The sequence below is a fragment of the Mustela putorius genome, unplaced genomic scaffold (assembly GCF_011764305.1).
Source record: "Mustela putorius furo isolate JIRA1106 unplaced genomic scaffold, ASM1176430v1.1 tig00003863_pilon_pilon_pilon, whole genome shotgun sequence".
NCBI classification, from domain to species: Eukaryota; Metazoa; Chordata; class Mammalia; order Carnivora; family Mustelidae; genus Mustela; species Mustela putorius.
The window spans coordinates 23,927,841-23,951,012 of NW_025422015.1; the positions used below are offsets into that span (position 1 = coordinate 23,927,841).

The following is a 23,172-nucleotide window of genomic DNA, read 5'->3' on the forward strand; positions in this document are numbered from 1 at the left end:
TAAAATATATTAACAAGGGACTGCTCCCTGTAAGAGTCCCCAAACTAAGCAGATAAAATCAGAGACAAAAGTGTTAGGAAGCCATTAAAAACAAACTAACCTCTAGTGAACATCCTTTGGTAACACCAACGTAATCAGGGCTACTGAGTATATTATATGGAGTTCTTGAAATTTCAATATCCTTGAGGCAGCCAGAATATTTCTTCAAATTTACTTCTGGTCTGTTGAAAAGTTACATGAAAAACAAAAGCAACATTATGAGAGAAATGGCAGTACAGTGTTTGTGACTATGGGACAAAAGCCATATACAGCAAACGGCCACACAGTATACACACATATCTCAAACCATGCACATGGGCACACATGTACCCCGCAAACTCGGCTTCTATTATGTACTGGTTAGATTAAGTGCATGTTACCCCCATCCTGCAGAAAGAATCTTTATATAGTTCTTCCTGCTCTCTTTTTAAATTCTCAGCACAGAATTTAAATTCAAGGTACAGGAATTAACGGATTTCTTAAATGTTTCATATGCGTAATGAAAGGGTTTTTGTTTTTTGTTTTTTGTTTTTTGTGGGTTTTTTTGGTACCAAGGAGTAGACAATTGTATAGGCAGCATAATAAAACTACATACCGAAAAAAAGTTAAAAACAAAACAAAACAAAACCTTGCTCAAAATTTAGGGGAAAAATCTGGACTCATTTATGTTAAGAAAGTATTTTTGTCATTCAGACTTTTTTAGGGGGACAAGGGGCAGCTGCAGATTAACTAAAACAAAGCCTAGGAAACATCCTTTTGGATTACACCATCCAGAAAAATACTTCAACGCTGGATTTACAGACTGACCCCAGAGTCCTTATTTTATAGAGGTGCAATAACAAAATGAAGCGACCAAAGGTACAGAACATATATTTTTCCCAATAAGATTGAAAATGGCTTTAATACCCAAATCACATTTCATTGTTTACTTTTTATTCTTTAGTTCTTAGGAAAAGGCAAACACACTAGCACCCAGTAAGTGCTCAATAAACAGTAGCTAGCATAATGTCAGTGATGATAGTTCTTTGGCTAGTTGAGAGTAGTCCTGTCCAAGAGAACTTTCTGTGGAGATGGAAATATTCCCTTCTGCATTCTCCAAATTAGTAGTTACTAGTCACATGTGGTTATTGGCACTTGAAATGAAGCTTATGCCAATGAGAAGCTGAACACTGTTATTTAATTGTATTTAATTGAAACTGAACACTGTGGCTGATGGCTACCCTATTGAATAATAGTACAAGTCTATTGGGTTAAAAAATAATACTTTTTTTTTCTGTTAATAAGCATCTATAAAACCCGTCCAACCAACATCAAGATAATTATTTGGATAATGATTAATTGTCTCCTCATGATCCCATGATGACAGGATTCCCTTTTTTTGCCTCAATATAGAACACAGGGCAAGGGGAAAAACAGGTGAGAAAGGAACTCAAACCCTGGCAAGTGTAGCAGGTGATTTATGTCAAGCCAGGTATCTGTTGTGCTTCTTTTTTCTGTCTCTGGAACTGCTTCATTTTCTTGGATCATTTCCCTTTATTCCCAAGGTCTTCTCCTTCTGCTCAGTCAGTTGGTTGTTATGAAGAAGATACCCAGCTGGAGGGTGAGTGAGGATCTTGCTTAGAATCTTATTTATAAAGTGAAAGGATTGGGTGAATTTCATTCTAAGTGTTCATTCTCCTCTAGAGGATGAGCGATTTATTACCATTTTTTCCAGAGGTCTTATCAATAAAGTAAGTCACTTCTCAAAGTTCTGTACTCCACTGTTGCATGGACATACAAGGAACTGTTTCAAAACATGATGATTTAGCGGCTCGATGCTAGGAAAAGCACGGGGGATAAGCAATCACATATGGAGATCAGCCTCCTAATGGTAACCACAGGCCTGTTTCCTCTGTTTGCCTACAAAGTGACACAGTGTCACTCCAGAGTTTTATATTCTTTTATATTTATATATACATTTATATTCTTCCACTGAAAGCCAGCCTTTGCCTTGGAGCCATCTTAGCAAACCGCAGGACTGGGCTCATTGCTACAAGGTGATAGAACAACTTGGATTATTTTTTTGTATATACTTTCATTTCTGAATATTCTATGTTCTGGTATTAGAAGTCTGGCCTTTGCTTGAAAAGTTTCTTGGATAAGTTCAGCTGTATTAGCTCCTTTCCAGAAGGATGACATAGTTAGGCTCTGAAATACCAAAGCACCAGGCTCTAGCCAGAATGTCATCCCTGCACATCTCTGGGGTTTGATCAGCCGCTTACAGAGGCCTGCTGTTCATAACTTTCATGTTAATGCTTTGCTGCAAACAGAAATTACAATGCTCCTGGGAAGCTGGGGAGCCTGTCCACAAATCTCTTCACCATTAAGGCAAACACTTGTTTTAGGCACAATAGTTCCAGAGGTTCCTTTTTATCTGACTTCATAGCTCATTCTAAATAAACACAACGATAGATAAGCAGCTTTGCAAAGTGATGCAAGGACCCTGTAAACGTGTGCGTATTTGCAGGCTGGCAAAAAGCAGCAAGGCAGTGGTGAGCATTTGGGAGCACAGGCTGGTAGTTCAGCAGAAAGCATGGGGCTACAGAGATCGGGGTCCAGGATTCAACCCATCAGGATACTTTGTTCTGTTCCACGGAACTACGCTGTGCCCCTAAACCTGACCAGCTGCCCTTTGCGTGTGTGCTGCTGCATATTGGTGCCAGGGCGGCACTGTGCGCGGGCCACTGAGAAAAGCAGAGCGAAATCTGTCCTCGTGGCTGTGGCTGGTGAAACAAGTGTAATTGCAGCTCAGTTGGTGGTGGGTGAGCAGCAGCATCTTTGTAAGTAAAGGACAGCATGAGGACTCTCAGAATGCATTACTTGCTCATGAAATGTACTAGGAATGAAGCTGCACAGGTGTTGCTCTTCTTCTCCACTGCTTTTATCTAAGAAGCCACATTTACCCAACCCATGCACTTGAGGAAGGCATGCATAATTTAAATTTTACCTTGCTTTCATACTAGGTCAAAGGGGAGAGAAAAACAAAACAAAACAAAACACAATTTAATCATAATTGCATTTTTGTTTAGTAAAACAATAAATTTTAATCATAAGTCTTTTAAAAAAATATCTCACAGGGGAGAATTAAAAGGGAATGTAACAAAATCAACAGAACAGAAGATAGACATAGGCCCTTGATCATAGTGAAATGAGAATCCAATGACCATTATCCATACTATTCTCTTGGGAAAATTTTCATTTTGAAAAACAGTAATTTTAATTTTTGTTTTGAAAAACACTAATTTTAATCTAGTTTATGAATGAGAAAATGCACATGTTGCTATGCCGTAGTATTCTTGAGTAGCTGATGAGCATTGCCTCTCAAGGAGCTTAAACGTAATAGATGTAAAAACAATTTCTGTTTACCTCATCTTTTGAACTTCACCATATTAAGATCCTGTTTGTGGGCAAAATAACAGCAAACTATGAATACGTGGCTCTTTGCTTAATCACAGATATATGTGTAAAGACTCTATTGGAATAATGTGCCATGCCATAGAAATATTATAAAATGCTGAACTATGCAAGTAAAAACATCTTAGTGACAGACTCATTAGCTAAGTAGTCTGAAAACCAATACATAAACCCACCTCCACGTAGTCAACATACACACCTTTATAGATAATTCCTAAATATCACCTTATGGTAATTAAAACCAAGTCATCACTAGAATACATAAAGCAATACCTTGATAGCTTTATTTTGGCTATATTTAATTCACCTATAGGGAATTTACTTAATGATCTTGCAAAATAGATCTTAGACTTAAGGAACTGTTGGATCCCTCCGATGGGCACAGAATAAATGTTCAACAAACACTTGTTGACTGAATACATAGATTTTTGAGCAATCACTATGTCACTATTCAAATATATTTGCTCTGCAATGATTTTTCCAACCAGACACTTTAAGTTTACATTCCTAGTACGTTATAGTGTGGATGAATGTAGAATCAGTTTATCTACCTCATGAAGCTTATTAATGTAAACCTGGAAAGACTGGTAATTAGTTGCCTGGTCTATGGGTTTAGGGACAGGGAGAAGAGTAAAACTGTTTGTATGCTAGCTGTCATAAAATGAGGTTAAAATTCCTCTGCTCATTTGGAAAATAGGAGAACCACCAAGTATGCTAGCTGTCATAAAATGAGGTTAAAATTCCTCCACTCATTTGGAAAATAGGAAAACTGACTACCATACTTCTCAATTATTATGACATTCCCTCCAATTGTGGTGTGTCTTTTTAGAGTAGAAACACCAAGATAGGATTTTTCTAACCACTAAAAACAAACTAACTAAACTAAACAAAAACTTAAAACATGGTAGTCTGTATTTGCAGCAAATTCTTACTCATATCAATTCATTCCATTCTAGTTAAATTCAATTAACATTTATTGAGCATCAAGTGCTTTATAACTTTTATTTCTTATGAGATGTTTTACAACAAGCTGTAAATTAATACAAATACCAGATGAAACATTTTCTGAGATTTTTTAGTTACTTACATTTATTTTTTGAATTAAACTATGAGTTAATTTTATCTCCCCATCCTGCTATCTATAAAACATATGTGAAATTAAAAAGAAATGTTGGCATGGGTGCGAGAATATCTAATATAGCCTTAGCATTAGGCATATGGGAAAGCTCCAACATACCATTAGCATGTTAATGCTCAGCAATAAAATAGGTTATACTCACAGTATCCTGGAACACTGACTGATTTTTAGAACACTAAGTAGTGTCAGTGTGCCATTACCTCCAGCGACTGTGCAAAGATAATGACAATTACAAGATGCACATTCAACTCTAGTTTCCACCTTTAATTACTTTTATAATTCTTTTCATCAGGTGACTCTGAGGGAAACAGTGATTTCCATCCATCTCTTCAACAAAGATATCAAATTAATCCTTGGGATTCTAAATCCTGGTGTTGTTCTAACATGTGACATGATTTTTTTTTAATTAAGCCTTTCTGCAACTAAAGGTTATGTGACATTCCTGCTGTAATTAAACTTCAGAACTCTGGTGAGCAGAGTGGCCATTTAATTAAAACTTAATCCTGAGCTCTAAATATACACTAAATTACCTCAAGTTTCTCAGTGTTGGCAGACCACCAAAATATATTTTGTCATCTGCTTTCAAGTCAAGACCAAAGTTGTTTCCAGAAGATGAAGTTGCTATGTTCTCCTCCTGGTTAGAATCTATATCTACAATTGATATGTTGGCTGTAAAAGAAAGAAAATGCTTACTTGAGAAAGACCAACCACATCTGTATAATCACTGTTACTTCAAGATAAATTTATTTTCATTCTCAAATTGACATGGATGTTTTCAAGCATCTGTACTATACACATCTGTTTAATAGCTGCAGAAACAATGACATTGATAAAATAAATTATTAAACTAGCCACAAAAAGGGCATAAAAATAACAGTCAGGCAAAGGAAAGAAGAGAGGCATTTCCTTGTTTAAACTGTTTTGTTCAGAAAGCAGAAAGGAAGCCCTTATCTCATTGATTTTCTCCCCTTCATTTTTAAGAGTCAGGCTAGGCTCTTTCTGAACTATGTGCTTTCTCAGCATAATATTTGCTTAGGCCCAGCCTTTAACTGCTTTATATATTTTGGACCCTCGATGAATATTGAGGCATCAGTTCATTAACATGACAGATTTGGTCTCTAAATCTTTGCCTGGTATTGGATCTGAATTAGCAAGGGTCTGAAAATGGCTATTTGAACCAGTGGATTATGAGGGTATTTCTAAATGTTTATTCTTTGGAACACTAGATTCCTGGATGTTACTGGTTCAAATAAATATGACAAACATTGGGTGAGGCAAAATTAAATATGTATTTTAATTTTAAGACTAGCCAGATCTTTCAACATACCAATATTCAATGTAATGCTCCAACAGGGGGATATAGAGCAATAAGTATTTCCCAAATTTATTTGACCATGGAGCATTATTTTTCCCCTTAATTAACACATCATCTTTTAGAATAGTGTTCTTTGAAAGACAAAGAAAAATATCAAACTCTAAAATTCCACTGTAATCTGTAGAAAGTATCTTCAATAAAATCAACATAATTATCTTATTAATAAATGATCAAAATAAAATACCAAACCAATGAATACCTCAAATCCTCAAAGTAGAGCTTTGTAAAAACAAACAACAAAAAAAAGTTGTTAAATAATTGTCCAATTAAAAAATACTCAGCAAGTCAAGATTTAAAAATTTAATTACTTTAATACATATATTAATTTTATATGCACATATGTTTTTGATCAGACCAGTGGCTAAAATTAAAAAAAAAATTATAAAACCATTTTTATGACTTTTTCAACATACTCCTTTTTATCCAGATCAGCAAAGAAGTTTTCATATGGAGCTGTTGAGTGGAACATGAAAATAGCCTCTTTATACAGATCTGGTGCATATTTTAATGGCGTCTGTGAAAATGAGATTCTGCTCTCTATCACAGGCAAGCCAGTGACTGGAGGTAGTTCTCTCCCTTATCCCTGAGTGAATATATGCATTTTTAGAAACCATTCTAAGAAAAACTGATTAAAGAGCAGAAATACCTTGAATTGAAACTCACTGGCCCAAGTGTTAGCTCCAGCAGAGAGACACAGGATGGCATATTTTTACTGAGTTAACTGTTGACTCTCTCCTTCGAGAGCAACGAAGTGGGTTCTGCTGTGAAATGCTAACAGTTGCTCTTATTTCCTGCCCTATTTCTTCCCCTTACAGAATAGCTGTTCACATTTCAGAGTTGATGAGCTCAGACATCATTTATGGGTAAGCAGGGAAATAAGGGTTTTATTAAATACTAGACAAAGAGTAGGGTCTTAGCAAGTATTTTCTAATCAATGCTGAGTTGTCGTAAGTGAATTGTGACTTTGGTAATTCCTTTTTATTCTCTCAGCTCAGTGAAAATCGAATGATCGTTCTCCATCTTGTGTCCATATTGGTGCACTTGAGGGATACGGCGCACCCCACGTGGTGCCCATCGATCTACTGACTGACTGTCTGGGAAGATGCCCAATGCCCCCGATGGAATGTTTCTGAATTTCCAGGGACAGTGCTTCTATAACGCCCCTAAGAACAACTCATATAAAACAACTAACCTGGGCACTAAAAAGGAGGAAGGGTCGCATGGCTGGAGGCTTATTTGAATTCCTATCCTATTGCTCCAAGCAACTAATCTTGCTCAAATCTGCAGGGACCTCCCCACATCCAAACCCAGTGGGGTCTTTTGGTCTTTATCTTCATCCCTGTCTATGCAGTATTTGATATTGTTCACAATTCCTTCCTTCAGGAAATGTCCTCTTTTGGCTTCCATAATGCCAGGCTCTCTGGCTTCTTGTACCTTTCCAGCCTCATTCTCAATTTCCTTCTCTGTGACTAATGTCCTTGAACACTTCTGAAGTGTTTTATTCCCTAATGTGTCTTCATTTGGCCACTTGCCGAGTTTTAGCCATCCAGGTAACCTCCATTTTATATCTACTTACTATATGTTGTCAATTCAGAAATATATATGCCTGGACCTGACTTTTGCTTAGAAACCCACATTCTACAGATGAGAAAGCATCATCTGTATACCTTCTCAGTACTTCAAACTAAACATATTCTAGGTCAAAATGATTATCTTTCTACTCCTGAATCCATATGATTTATTTGGTGACAATATGACGCCCACCCAGACTCCTACATTAGAGACTCATCCTGCCTGTCCCCTCACCATTCCACATTTAATCAGTCAACCGCACTAATTTCATCTCCTAACTAACACTGATATCTACCCTATTTTTAAAAGGTTTTATCAAACTGTGATTGACATACTATAAGTTGCTTATGTTTAAAGTATATAATTTAATGAATTTTTAGATATGTATACATCCATGAGACCAGCACCATAGTCAAAATACTAAACCTATGCATCATCCCAAAAGTCTTCTAATGTCTTGTCATCCCTCCTTCCTGTGCCTCCCTACATAACCTCATCCTCTGTAGCCTCCATCTGCTTTCTGTGAATCTTGGTTCATTTATGTTTTCTATATACTTGACATAAAGGTATTCCTTTACGTCTGCCTTCTTTGGCTAAGATTTTTTTTGCTAGTCATCCATGTTGTGTACATATTAAGAGCTCATTAATTTTTATTGCTAAATAATATTTCATTGTGACAACATACAATCTATCTACTAACCTGTTAATTGATGTTTTAGTTACTTCGTTGTTTTTTTGAATGTCATGAATAAAGACGCTGTGGACATCCTGGTACAAATCTTTGTATCGATAGATGCTTCATGTGTCTTGGGTGAATGCTTACAAGTGGAATGGCTGGTTCATACATATATTTAACCTATTAAGAAACTGCTAACCTATTTTCCAGTGTGGCTATACATTTTCCATCCTCATCAGCAGAGTGTAAGAATTCCATTTGCTCCATATACTTGCCAGCCCTGGGTATGTTCAGTCTTTTTAACTGTTGGCATTTTAGTAACTGTATGGTGGTATCACCTTGTGGATTTATTTTGGCATTTCCCTAGTGTCAAAGCCCATTATAACTCTTATTTCAAGCCATCATTCATCTCCTGCTTGGACTATTCTTGAACCTAACTGGTCAATCTGTCTTCGGTTTGATCTTCTGAAAATTTAGCTTCCTCGTTTCTCCTTTTTCTGATTATTTCTTTACAGCCTCCTTTGTGGGATCTACTTTTACTATACCCCTTCAATACTGCTGTTTGCTGCAGGGCTTTGGATCACCTCGCTCTAGAAATGACTGCTTGGTTCTTCTCATCTCTATTCAGCTCGAACTACTAATGGCATGATAATGATTCTGAACTGTCCATCTCTCCTACACCTCTGCTAAACCTCAGGTATACACAACTGATCGCCTGCCAATTACACAGCTTGCCTATGCTGCTAAAGATATTAAGGGTGCTTTACTACAATATGTCCAAAATAGAACTCAGCATCTTTTCCAGAATACATATTCTGTTCTTTTTTATTTTCAATACCATGTGATTACACTAAAATATTTTTGTTATTTAAGGAAAGGAAGGAATTATTCTTGACATCCCCATTTAAAACATTTGTCCTCCACACTGAATATATCACAAAGCTCTTTGATTGTAAAATGCTTAATGTCTTTCCATTCTACTCTTTATTCTCCATTCTCATGGTTTCCTTCTCCTCACTCTTCACTTGGTTTACTACAGACTGCAGTAACCCTTGAAATTGTCATAAATCTACCTTCCAAGGTTTTCTGAGGAAACTTTACTAAAGTACCAATCTGATCTTGTCACATCCTTGATTAAAACTGTTAGTAGTTCCCCACAGGCTTCAGGATAAAGTTGAAACTTATTAGCTAAGTTCACAAGACCCCTTATGAACTGGCCTCTATTATCTTTAGTCTCATCCAATAATTCTTTTGACAACATTCATCCTGTTAGGCTATGGATTTACTTGTAGTAACTATAGAGGCCAGGGGCAGGCTACCCCAAGATGGACCACTCTGACATGAAGATTAGTTTGAGTTAAAAATCAGTCAAAACCATTTGCGATGACATGGATGGAGCTAGTGAGGATTATGCTTAAGCTAAATGAGTCTGTCAGAGAAAGACAAATACCATATGATTTCACTCACATGTGGAATTCAAGAAACGAATGAACATGGCAGGGAGGGGGAAAGACACAAACCAAGAAATAAACTCTTAACTATACAGAACAATCTGATGGTTACTAGAGGGGAAGTGGTGGAGGGATGGGTTAAATAAATGATGGGTATTAAGGAGGGCACTTGCTGTGATGAGCCCCGGGGTATTGATGTAAGTGATAAATTACTAAGTTCTACACCTGAAACTAATAAATATAAATAACTGTATGTTAAATAGCTGGAATTTAAACAAAAACTTGTAAGGAAAAAAAAAAGCCATCAAAATCCAGTATTGGGTATGGAAAGAACCTAGATGTCCACCACCAACAGATGAATATATAAAGAAGATGTTTTATACACACACACACACACACACACACACACACACAATGGAATACTATGCAGCCATCAAAAGAAATGAAATCTTGCCATTTGCGAATATGTGGATGAACTAGAGGGTATTATGCTGAGTGAAATAAGTCAATCAGAGAAAGACAATTATCATATGATCTCCCTGATATAAGGAAATTGAGAGGCAATGTTGGGGGGGTTGGGGGGTAGAAAGGAATAAATGAAACAAGATGGGATCGGGAGGGAGACAAACCATAAGAGACTCTTAATCTCACGAAACAAACTGAGGGTTGCTGGGGGTTGGGGGGTTGGGAGAGGATAGTGGGGTTATGGACACTGTGGAGGGTATGTGCTATGGTGAGTGATGTGAAGAGTGTAAACCTGGCGATTCACAGATCTGTACCCCTGGGGCTAATAATATGTTATATGTTAATAAAAAAACTAAAAAGTTATAAAACAAACAAACAAAAAAACCCCAGTATTGGGGAAGAGCCCTTTTACGTTCCCAGCCAATGCCTAAAAAGAATTTAGGTAGAGGACCTGCCCTAGGAAGAGCACTATCACCATAGATAACAGATAACTACAGTATATTGTGAACAATGGTAGACTGGGAAAAACTTAGCAAGGCCTGTTTGACCAAAGCCCCTTTGTCCATTGAATGGCTCAACCAACATTTATTTACCAAACATTTATCCTCTTTTGTTGTTTTTATCTTCCTACAAATTGCATTCTTCCCTTTGAAGTCCCAGACCACTACCCTCTTCTTAGCTCAGAATGACCTATATACCTCATTTTGTGTGACTGTCTTTTGAATTTCCGTGTGTGTGTGTGTGTATTCCCTGCCTGCACAAAATTAAATCTGATTTTGTTCTGTTCATCTATCTCATGTCAATTTGATTCTGAATCAGGTTAGAAGGACCCAGAAAAGGATGAGAAATTCTCACACCTCAGCATGAATTAAAGCATTTCCCTAAGTGTGTTCAGCAGAATGCTGGTCTTGCAGGAAGAGAGAGATTTTGGAGACTGTAAAGTTTGGGAAATGTTTGGTCAAATGGAGTTAAACGTTCTTCTTAACTATTCTGCAGAGCATCTCCCAGGCAAACCTGCCTGTGTCTCCCTTATGTGGCAACAATGTATAAGGCAGTACTCAGCTTTTATAAGCGCTAACTGGTTTTTGTTAAAGTGGGAAGAGTTTCTCCAAGCCTCCACGTTCCAAGGAAGATCAATTGGAAAATGACGGATGATGTTCTCTGAGGCCTCCTGGCTTTCACACAACTTTCAGCCCCTTCAAATGTCCAAACGTGCTGTCCATCCAGTGAAGCCCTCAACTCTTGCTTGTGCCTCAGGGCCTTTCCTCAGGGAGCTGAACTCTGGGTGTGACTTCAACATCTGTGTCCTGAGATTCCTAGCCTACTGTACCCATTCTGACATGGCCATTTGCTTTCTATCCTCTCACCATTGAGTTATGTACTTATCTATCTTCCCAGTAGATGACACGTTCCTTGAAGGGAATGACTTGTCACAGACCTCACTCAGGTGTGGTGCAATAGTAGGTGGGTGTTTACTGGCTAATTGTTAAATGCAGAAAGGGACCGGTGGTGCAATGTTAAACTGAAATTCTCATGAGATGTCACACTGGTCTGGTCAAAACTAATTAGGTTTAATTTTATAAACAGAAGGATCAAATTTCATTTGCAGATACTGGTAATGGTATAGTGTACAGAATTAGGGGAATTATACTGAAATAACAGTAGCAGCACACTAAGACCTAACAGATTTGGATTTCTGCCTTGGTTATGAGAGCTGACACACATACGTTTTTGACCTCATGTAAGTTAGAGCCTATGTTTCCTTTTCTCTAACACCAGAACAAAATACCTGCTTATATCAGCAAATGAAGTAATGTTTGTGAGTATATTTTAATGAGTTCCTGGACTGTAAAAATGTTACATTATTTTTATCCAATTCCTTACTTGCACACATAAAAAAGTTTGGCATTTTTTTAAAAAGCAAAGACCTAGTTGCTGCATTACCACCCCTACAAATTCGATGAGTGGGCCATTCTAAAGGCGACATCTTGGTAAAACAAGATGGAAAGCAAAGCACACAACCTTTTCAAACCTAGTACAGGATATAATTTTACAAGTTGTAGGACAGTTTTATGCTTTCAAATTAAGCTCTCAGTTTCTAAAGAAAATGACAGAGAACCATTCTGCTCTTCAATCAGTCATGTGTAACCCAAGTCACCTATAATCTAAGCTAAAGAAATGATGGGATCCATTTTTCGCAGAATTCGTGAGTACCTAAATTACAGACAAGGTCCTCCTCATGATTAGGTACACAGAGTGTTGGATAGCATGATTAAGGTTCACAGCGCACTATTCCTATAGAAACTCACCTTGTTTCCGAATTCTTGACAGAGTGAAGGATTTCCACTTCCCATCATTATGGTTTTGCTTGCTGACAACGGAAGCCATTCCTGAGCCCAGATCATAGCTGACTTTTATATGCCCATCAGTGAGCTCCACACTCATGAAATCTTTCTATTAATAGAGTAAAAACATACCAGTGATTCAATACACAGAGAAATATGGGTATTTACTTTTTGTGTGTGTGGTTTATAGCAGGGCCTTATTGCTAAGTTACTGAATATGCTGATCCATAAATGACATCCATTTTGGAAACAGAATTGGTGTTACTACTTTGTGAATGTTTGTGGGTATGACATTATAGTGCAAATTGTCACAACCACATTACTAGGATATATCTTTATACAACAGGAGAATAAAGGAGGTTCCTTTAAAAACATATTAAGTCAACTAAAAGGTACATTCTCTGGAAGAATTTACTAAGAAATATTGACCTGGAAAAAACAATGAGGATATTTAGAACCATCTTTCAACTTAAGTCTTTAGAGGAAGACTAAGGGAGTCGTTTTGCTGCTGCATGATTCCATACTGAAGGAAACTCTACTGGGTGCTTCTCTTAAAGGATTATATGGGGAGCTGCACTGAAAATAAATAATAATTAAATTGCATCTGTAATTGAATTTATCAATTTTCATTGCATCACCTACTCTTGGCTATCACACAGCATCCTAGAATCCTCTTAATAATAATTGATAATTTAACAATAACTGATAATTGTACTGGAATCCTATGGAAAAGAGGCAAACATTTTTAATTATGGGAGATCAGCCATGTATGTCTTTACCAGGTCTCGTGTGGCAAGGTACATAAGGAGAGCACTTGAAGAAAATGTCCTGAACTTGAACATGACAGTTGAGATGTTGGGGTACCAGCGAATGGGGCGGCTGACCAATGCGTACCCTTCTCCATCAAACTGAATAGTCCCTTCACTATCTTCTACCTGAGGACTGAAGAGAGACATTTCACATGAACCAATGTCTGCTTTATCCATCAATACTAAACACATCAAATTATCTTTTGAGATTTGATTGTGAGCTGTTAGAGGACAGGAACTATCCCAAATAGTTCTTCCATCCTTCCATTTCTCTCTGCCATCATTCTAGACCAAGTAGCAATCATCTCTTACCTGGATTTATTTGATGTTCAATAACTAAGTCACTGATGTTTTAAATGCTTTATATTCTACCAAAATACTTGATGGGTAGTTACACTGGTATTTAAGTATGCCTTAAATACTTGAAGTGGTGGGGTTTTGGATGGACTGAGACTGTCTTATTACATTTCGCATATACATAACATAATGAGGGGGGCTTGGGTGCAATGAGTGAAGGTGGTCAAAAGATACAAACTTCGAGTTATAGGGATAAAAACAAAACAAAAAAACACCTAAGTGGAATAAAGATCCCTACCCCCTGATTACTTGCTGTTCAATAGATTTTTCTGGGACAAATTAGATTAAGACAATAAAGGATGCCTTTATCTGTTTCAGTGGTTATCTATTGTTCTTTAATAGATTGGAAGCTCTATAAGACCCACTAGAGATTATGAGCCAGGGTCTATGTCAGGCACAAACTCAGCACAAGGAGGGCACATGGCTCATAATAGATTATGGTTACATAGAATGAAGGAGATTTTAGTATAGTAGATTGCCTCACAGAGACTGTATGTTCAATCAGTATTGGTTGAATAAGAACTATCTAAGAAAAATCTTGAAAAATAACATTTAAGAACATTTCTTTTTCAAATGCAGTTACCTATGATCTATCAATCAATCTACACAATGATGTAATTACAGAATAAGTCTCAAATTGTGGAGAGTTTTTAAAACTTTAAAAATCTGAATGTTAGCATATATTTGAATCTCTGAAATTGGAGTGTTATGTTAAGGGTAGAGAGGAGATATGGAGAAATATTATAACAATGTCTTTGTAAGATAACAAGAGCCTAGAATATCATTTGCGTGATATCTTTGCTAAATGAGAAAAATGACAGTGTATGAACATTAACAGGTTCATGAAGGAAAAACTGTTCCACATCTTAGACAAGTTGGCTTTCTCTCTGTTCCTGGATCAGAGAGAAATAAAACTGAAGACAAAAAAAGAAGGGAAGAGTCTTATTTTACATCACGCATGGTCAGATCTTTGTAATTTTAAGTTATATATAATTTGGAATAAGATCAGATGATTTCAGAATATTTTTCTAACATATTAAACTTAAAAAATGTTTTTCAATATTCCTGCAAAGTGCTAACTGAAAGTTTGAGGAACTAAATCAGGCTATTAACTGTATAACTGGTAGTGAGTAAAGTGACTATGATTTGGCCTTTCTTCATTATTATGATAAATCCATTAATTTCTGGGTCACTTCATTAGAGAGAAGATAATGTTGTGTAGAGTCTACTAAGGAGAAGTTCTCAAATACTAAGGTTTTGCATTATATGCTGTCACACTATCATTGACAGCCCTGAAGATGGTTGTGGAAGTCACTGTTGAGAGTTTTCTGGATGCTTTGACCCAATGCACTATTACTTATAATTTATTTTAATTTTAATTTTTTTAAAGACTTAAATTATTTGAGAGAAAGAGAGAGAGAATGAGAGGGAAGAGTGCCAGAGGGAGAAGTAGATTCCCTGCTGAGCAGGAGCCTGATAAGGACTTGATCCTGGGACTCCAAGATCATGACCTGAGCCAAAGGAATTGCTTAACCAATTGAGCCACGCAGGCACCCCTGTTATTTATAATTTAAACAAACCAAAAAACACAAAATCTCACCACACAATTGTTTTGGTATAAGAATTCTGGGATGTTTATAACTTGATGTCTTTATGTCCTTAATCTGTTAATTCCTTCAAATGAATAAAAGAATAGCCAAGTAGATGGCAGGTACCCTGAGGTCTGATGTGGAATCTCACTGAGACCCTGCTGCAAGCCACCTAGCGTTTTGGGTGTCACCTTGAGATAAAAGAGTTAGATCCATGAATGATTGCTATGGCCTATTCCTACTTCAGCCCTTTATAAAATTCTTCTTTTCAAGCAAAAGGCAAATTTTCAGGGAAGGGTTTTGTGCTGGGACCAGCTAAATACACAGGTGTTAGATCAGTCTACTTCCCTTAACTCATTGGCCAAACCCAAGTACATCTGGATTTAACTTGGTGACTTTGAGATATGGAAAAAAAAATTACTTCTTCCAGGTGTAGTTTATAATATCTCAACTTCTAACATTATATTAGAGTGTTCTTATTCATGTTTGAATACATTTGCCAATATACATTTATAATTTTTATAATTAACATTTGCCAAAATTGCCTTTTGTTTCTCTTTTGAAACTTGATGTCTGGTCAAGTTATTAAGGATTAATTATGTTATTTGGAACAGCCACACTCTTCCACATGTAGCTTGTTAACTACTGAGCTAGATGGATATTGGGGTTTATGTAGTACATTTCATCATTGTTTCAATGTTGAGCTAAATACATTAAACTTGCAACAATTTTTTTTTCTATTTTAATTTTAATGTGATTTTTAGAAGTTTAAGAAAAAATAAGATATACTTCTTTTTTATTGTCCTGGCAGATAACTCTTTTTAAAGCATAACAACAATTCTGTCCTTTTTTCTGATTGCTGAATAACTGCAAATTTCTAAAATGGACAGTCTAAGATCTACATGTTCTTAGTCTATGTCTTACAATCTTCTCTTTTACGTCCCCCACATATAGTCATTTCTGCTCTAAAACTGGAATGATGGGTCTTTATGTAACAATGTGCTATGTGTTCTCTTGAACACCACCTAACAAACACCAGGAGTTCTATAAAAATTATTCCTATACATATATACCAAGGCTTATGGGAAAACAGTGTTGGTGGTGGTCACTCAAAACTTATGCAACTTTATAATCAGAGCACTCACAAAAACAATTATAGTCTTGGTCAAAATAGCAGCATAATTTAAAAAGATATGCTATAAAATTTAAATTAAAGAATTTTTTCAGTAAATATAGAACTTTACCTTCAAAGGTATAGGTGAAGGTAACTTGATAGCAAGGAGCTTAAGGAAGGGTTGACAGTGCTGAGTGACAGAGGTGGTAAAATGCACAATGTCTGGGGGAGAACTGAGCAATGAACTTCTAAGACAAGGAACTTGTCCAAACCAAGGGCAAGTTCATGGATGAAGAGGCAGTGTGTGCAGGCTTGAGCTTGGTATACTCAGTTATGTCAGTAGACTTTACAATCAGGTGCCTTTGTTCAGTGGTGCAAAACCTTTACACACTGCAAAGAACTATATAAAAACCGACCTGACTTCCATACCTACTGACATCATTCTCCCCTTCGCCAATCCTGCCCAAGTGAACTCACCTCTATGAAGCAGAACAGATTTTACTTGTCCCTTTCTAAAATACTCTGGCTTTCTAGCCTTCTTACCTTTGCTCTCACTGGTCCCTGGGACTAGAATTCCCTTCACCTTTTATCTGCTAGCCCCTCCTTTGGAGTCTTACTCCATGGTAACGTCCACCTCAAAAGCTACCTCCTATATGAAGCGGATCTAACCCTATGTGAATAATCATAGTATACTGAGAGTGCCTTTTTTTCCCCTAAGATTTTACTTATTTAGTTGGCAGAGAGAGACACAGTGAAAGAGAGAATATAAGCAGGTGGAGTGGGAGAGGGAGAAGCAGGCTTCTCAATCCCAGGACGCTGGGATCATGACCTGAGCAGAAGGCAGACGCTTAACCACTAAGTCACCCAGGCACCCTTGAGAGTGTCTTTTTTAAAGGGATTTTTAATTTTCCCTTGTATTTTAACTATTTTAGGGTTTGTTTTTTCCTCTCTGTAAATTACTTGATTGCTATCCCTGGACTGTATTTATCTCTGTATCAGGAAGTCCTAGGTGTGAATCTCTGACACCTGAAAAACATCCTACAAATGTGTGCATGTGTGTGTGTGCGCACACATATATGCTATTATAATTATATTAATTCATATGATACTCTAGATACTAAGGTATAAGATCTGTGCAGAATTTATAATTAGCCTGTGATAGACCTAATACATTATATGCACTGCTGAGTGGACATTTAAATCCTTAGATATTTTGTTCATGATAAGTTTTTGAAAATCCTTTTTATGAATTTACCAAATAAATATTGAGGGAAAAGTTGGCATTAATTTCTGAGTAGGGGGATATTAATGTGAATGAACTTCATTGTCCTTGTTGTATTGAAAACATTTTATAGAAAACATTCCATATTAGATTTTGTTGAAGATTATTCACCAAACCTCTCTAAACTATGAATGGGTTAGGCTTTTAAACTGTCCTCAATGCTGCATTGAGAAGTCCATGATGACAGAAGTAAAGTGTTGGAAGTTAAACTGGAAGTAAAGTGTTCTCTGCAACCTTGATGGGGAATCTGGGGCCCTGGCAATGTGCATGTGCTCTTTAAATTGGAAATAAAAAATATGACCCATGTAGCATCTAATGATTTGGAGTTGCTAGGTGTGTCTATTAAGCATTCAGATATTTAATTTAAATTTTAGAGTTTTAATAGGCTTGGTTGATTAGCTGGGCTCAAGTTTTTTTATGCTGAGAAACCTTTCCTTTCTAGCTAATTGTATTATATCCTCTCTTCAGGTTGGTCTGCTGGTTAAGTATTTTAGATTGCTAAACTCTAACCTGTAGGTAGTAATTGATGATGTGTATTAGGGCCCTTTCTCCTGGCCTATCTTGGTCCCTTCTTATCCTTCTCCACTTAAGCAGGATCTTTGAGTCCAGTGGGTTTCCCCCTGAAACCCTGCCAAGACCCTATGTGGCATAGGGCCTTGGAAAGTTCCTGTACAAATGGGTGAAAGGATCTGACCTTTTATCAACTTCATGGTAGATCACCCCCCAGACATAGTCCCATCCTTTCCACTCCAGACCATCCGCACGATAATAGAATATTGCACAACAAAATTAAAGATTTTGTGAGGCACAGGCCAGACCTTAGGGGAGTTCTCATTTCAGCTCACCTGACAGTACATCCTTTGCAGTCACCTTCTTTTTCTCGGAAATTCCACAAGCCTATAGGTTTGCTGTCGAAGTACGTTTCTCCCATACAGCCCGTGAACGTAATCACGCGTACGGCGTCTGCCTTCTGCAGAGAGAAACGTGGTATTTGTTAGAATTTACAATTTCACAAGGAGTTTTAGAGCATCCAGGAGAGTTACTAGCCGTGAAATCTGGGGCACTTATTGTCTACTCTTTGTGATATTCTTGGTTTGCATCTATTCATCTTTTAACTATATTCCATCCTCACAGACCCTGGTTATTTATGTGCTACCCCTGGTAATACCATTTGTAGATAAACACTTCCTAGCTTCTGACTTGAGGTGAGCTGCTTATCCACTCTGAGGTTCTATCTTCTTGTCTTGGGGTTGGGATTATTAGTATTAAATTGGGTTATTTATTTATGGAACTACAGCCGGTGCCTAGGCATTTAATTAATGCTAGTCTTCATGTACCATTAGGGAGACATCTCTTCAAAGATCCTGAGAAGGCACACATATTGACTACACAGAGGGAAAAAAGCTAATATGTAGATAATTTAAGGATAGTGCTGTCCCCAATTTTTCATTTCCTCCTATACCCAAGCAGGTTTCTAATGCAGGGAAACAGTGAATTTGTAAGAGAAGGGACCGTATTGTGATTGTCTGCAGATATACACAGCACAGAGCCTATTAGGGCTCAATAAATATTTGTTGAATGACAGCTCCAGTGTCACTTTCACAGGGAAAGGTCTTAAGCTTGATATATAACACAGTCATGAAGGAGGGGAATGACCTTGTCCACTCTAGAGAAACTTGCTGTAATTTAAACAACTATTTCTTTTGGCACTGACACATTACTGATAAATTCTATATTCTGGTACCTATAACGTTAGAAATGCTTTCCCAAAGGCCACAATTATCTGAGTAATCGAGGGTTAAGAAAATGAATTGACAACTTGGGTCTGGAAGAAATGTGGGGAAATGATCCTTGAACAGCTTAACGTTTGTAGTTACTCAACATGTGCATCTTTCTATTGCTGTGTTTGAGGAATCTTCCTGCCTTGTAGGAAGCCACTGATATTTACAAGTCAGAATGGCCCTTGGAATTCTCCATTATCAGCTGGAGTCTCTTAGTTTTCCAGAGGTTGATTACTCTACTTGTGGATTCTCTTGGCTTTTTGCTTTTCCTTCTCGCATCCTAAAAACTAGACTTAGGATCTTCTCCTGCTCCTTTGAATTTTCATCAGCATGTTGATTTAGTTACTTGTTTTCAGCTTCTGGTTTCTATTCTGATGCAGCAGGAGCCTTGACACTCTTGGCCAAAATGATGAAGATTTTCTGTAGATTTCAGGCATCTGCTCTTTTACCCCGAGACTAGCAGAAGAGAGTTTCTTTACATCTGGTGACAACTGAATTATAATAAGAATTATTTGAGATGCGATTTAAGATGTAACTACCATGTCTTAGGCATTTGTTGTACGTTTTATGCACATAACCTCTCACCACTCACAGTGGCAGGGAAACGTGGTGACTAAGAGTGGAGGCTTTTGTGCCTGCTAACCTGTGTTCAAATCCCAGTTCTGCCACTAACTGCTGTGTGACCTTGGTCAAGCCATTGAACTCTTCTGGGACTCAGATTTCTTGACTGTAAAACAAGGAGGATACTATTTACCTTTCGGACTTGTAAGTTAATTCATGTAAATTACTTATATTACTTGGAATACCATAGGGTTATACTATGTTATAAGGGTAATTTATTATATCCTTCATGGCAAGGTAGATGTATTTTTTAAAAGATTTTATTTATTTGAGAGAGAAAGAGAGAGCACCTGAGCGTACACTAACGGGGGAGGGGCAGAAGGACAAGCAGATTCTCTGCTGAACACAAAGCCTGCCATGCAGGGGCTCCATCTCAGGACCTGAGATCATGATATGAGTTGAAAATAAGAGTCAGATGCTCAACTGAGGCACCCCAGGTGTCCCCAAAGCAAGGTAGATAGTTTAACTCCCTTTTCTAGTTGAGAAAACTGAAGCCCAAAGGGCTAAGTGACTTGTCTAAGGTCATGTTTTATTATGTGAGAGAACAGGGAATTCAACTTGGATTTGATTTCAAAATTCATGGTTTTCACATTACTCTGTGCTACCCCTATATTTATCTTCCTAGGGAGGAGAGAAAGTTGGCAATATGACTATATATTACCATGTACCATTGTATATTGATATGCGGTTCTAAGAAATGTGGATGGTTTTAGTGTGTAATTGTAGAATCAATTCCAAGAGTTTAGAGTCACATCTCATACACAAAGCAAACAAAACAACCTCACTGTATGTGAAGGTTGAGTTCTCATAAATTTGGGGTCACCGTGGCTTTTCACATTTTCTGACTAATCTCATCCCAGGATGATTCTGACAAGCCCAGGATTATCCGTCGTATTTGGTTGTGCTCTCGCATCTCACCTACACGTCCTTTTCCAACACCTAATTTCATTTAATCAACATGAGCTCCTTTAAAATGCAGGCACTTAGCAATTTGAAATGCACAAGGACCTGTCATGAAGCAATTATGAATATTAAGTGCATTGCTCTAGAAGAATAAGGAGAAGAGCAACTTGAAAACTTTAAAAATCAGACCATGATTTGAAAGCTTATGATTCCTGTGGTATTTCCCAAGGTATTCATAAATCTTTTAATTAGATGTGAGTCTGAACTTTATAGCACTTCATATCAATAAATCATAAACTGATTCAGAAAACGGGGTATATTTAAAAAACACTTTGCTCTTGAGGCAACTAAAAGAAGACTATGAAAAAACTAGTGCCACAGATAAGGGCAAAACAGCTGTTTAAGTAAATACACACAGGCTTAAAAACATTGTGTTTGCAGATTGGATATTGAAAGAAGAAAAAAATCCTTACTCAGTTTGTTTTGTGAGATTAAGAGTCACTTATGGTTTGTCTCCCTCCCAATCCCATCTTGTTTCATTGATTCTTCTCCTACCCACTTAAGCCCCCATGTTGCATCACCACTTCCTCAAATCAGGGAGATCATATGATAGTTGTCTTTCTCTGCTTGACTTATTTCGCTAAGCATGATACGCTCTAGTTCCATCCATGTTGTCGCAAATGGCAAGATTTCATTTCTTTTGATGGCTGCATAGTATTCCATTGTGTATATATACCACATCTTCTTGATCCATTCATCTGTTGATGGACATCTAGGTTCTTTCCATAGTTTGGTTATTGTGGACATTGCTGCTATAAACATTCGGGTGCATGTGCCCCTTTGGATCACTACGTTTGTATCTTTAGGGTAAATACCCAATAGTGCAATTGCTGGGTCATAGGGCAGTTCTATTTTCAACATTTTGAGGAACCTCCATGCTGAGGGTTGCTGGGGGGAGGGGGTTTGGGAGAAGGGGGTGGGATTATGGACATTGGGGAGGGTATGTGCTTTGGTGAGTGCTGTGAAGTGTGTAAACCTGGTGATTCACAGACCTGTACCCCTGGGGATAAAAATATATGTTTATAAAAAAATAAAAAATTAATTAAACAAACAAACAAACAAAAACAAAACAAAACAAAAAATCCTTACTCAAAAGAAATGTATGTTTTCATAAACAAATTAAGTAAAAAGTTGCTGAGTTTTTGGAGAGCTTTATCATGCCTTCCCCCAGAGCAATTATATCAGTAACTGTAGACAGAGATGAAATAAACAAGCATGGGAAAGAACACACTACCTTCAGTTTCCCAGTCAAGCCACCAACGAACAGCATCGCATTGGCGTCCACATCAAGAATGGTGTACCCCGGAGGAGATGCTGCATAGTAGGTACTAGGCACGATGCTGGCTTTGGGTCCATCCAGGGCTCTCACCGAAATGGTCCCATTCCTCCCAGTTCTTGAGGGGCACGTGTTGAAATGAAGCAAAAGAAAATGCAGAACATAAAACACATATCACGTTTACAGTAACTTTAGTTTTTAAAGGTATGAAATGTAGGGATATGTGGCAGAATATCTAAGAGTTAATTGGGTGTTGAGCTTCCAAAGATCTGGATTCATTTAAGTTGCAAATCAGACCAAGAGCCTGATCTTTGCTGGCTGTTTCCTGGCAGATCTGGCCAGAACCGGTCAGCCACAGGAGAGTCTGATCCTGCACAGTTGAGTCCAGGTGAAATGACACAGCAGCGATGAGCATATGGAATGGCCCCTGCTTAAACAGAAGGCCTGTTCCCATTGGCTTGCAAAACAATTTACTGTTTACCAGCACATGCTCTTTAAACAAGCTGGTACTACTTCCTTGAGCATTTTGTCTAATTTAATTCAGTAAGTGAACCCCAAATGAGTCACCCTTCTGCATGATAAGCTGCATCATTTCTCCTAAAATCCCTTGTTATATCCTGGCTCCAAATTTGCTGAAGTAGTCTTCCTGGAATTGTGCATCTTTTACTGCTGGCATCCCATCTCAGTGTAGACGGCATAACATCTCGTCTTCATAGCTGTGTATACCAAATGTATGGAAGAACTGCAGTATTACATTCAATTAATAGGATTTTGGAAGCTATTATTATTTCATTTCATTTTCTGAAGTGATTGATGTCTGTGAGTTGTGAAATATGAAAAACTGGTCTGTCTTCTGGGACAGGCAG

At 37.5% G+C, this 23,172-nt stretch overlaps 1 protein-coding gene across 5 annotated transcripts in view; it reads right to left on the reverse strand.

The window, feature by feature from the left end:
• LAMA2 (laminin subunit alpha 2) overlaps window positions 1-23,172 on the reverse strand; it is a 637,158-nt gene that overhangs the window by 45,297 nt on the left and 568,689 nt on the right. For 3 of the 5 annotated variants that reach the window (XM_045066380.1, XM_045066378.1, XM_013061205.2), the window contains 7 exons: window positions 22,265-22,424; window positions 18,511-18,635; window positions 13,294-13,456; window positions 12,479-12,623; window positions 5,161-5,299; window positions 3,026-3,037; window positions 101-221 (listed from right to left, as the gene is read on the reverse strand). In XM_045066380.1, coding sequence (XP_044922315.1) covers window positions 101-221; window positions 3,026-3,037; window positions 5,161-5,299; window positions 12,479-12,623; window positions 13,294-13,456; window positions 18,511-18,635; window positions 22,265-22,424 — 865 coding nt within the window. The remainder of the gene's footprint in view (window positions 1-100; window positions 222-3,025; window positions 3,038-5,160; window positions 5,300-12,478; window positions 12,624-13,293; window positions 13,457-18,510; window positions 18,636-22,264; window positions 22,425-23,172) is intronic. The other 2 variants (XM_045066381.1, XM_045066379.1) reach the window with 1 other exon arrangement.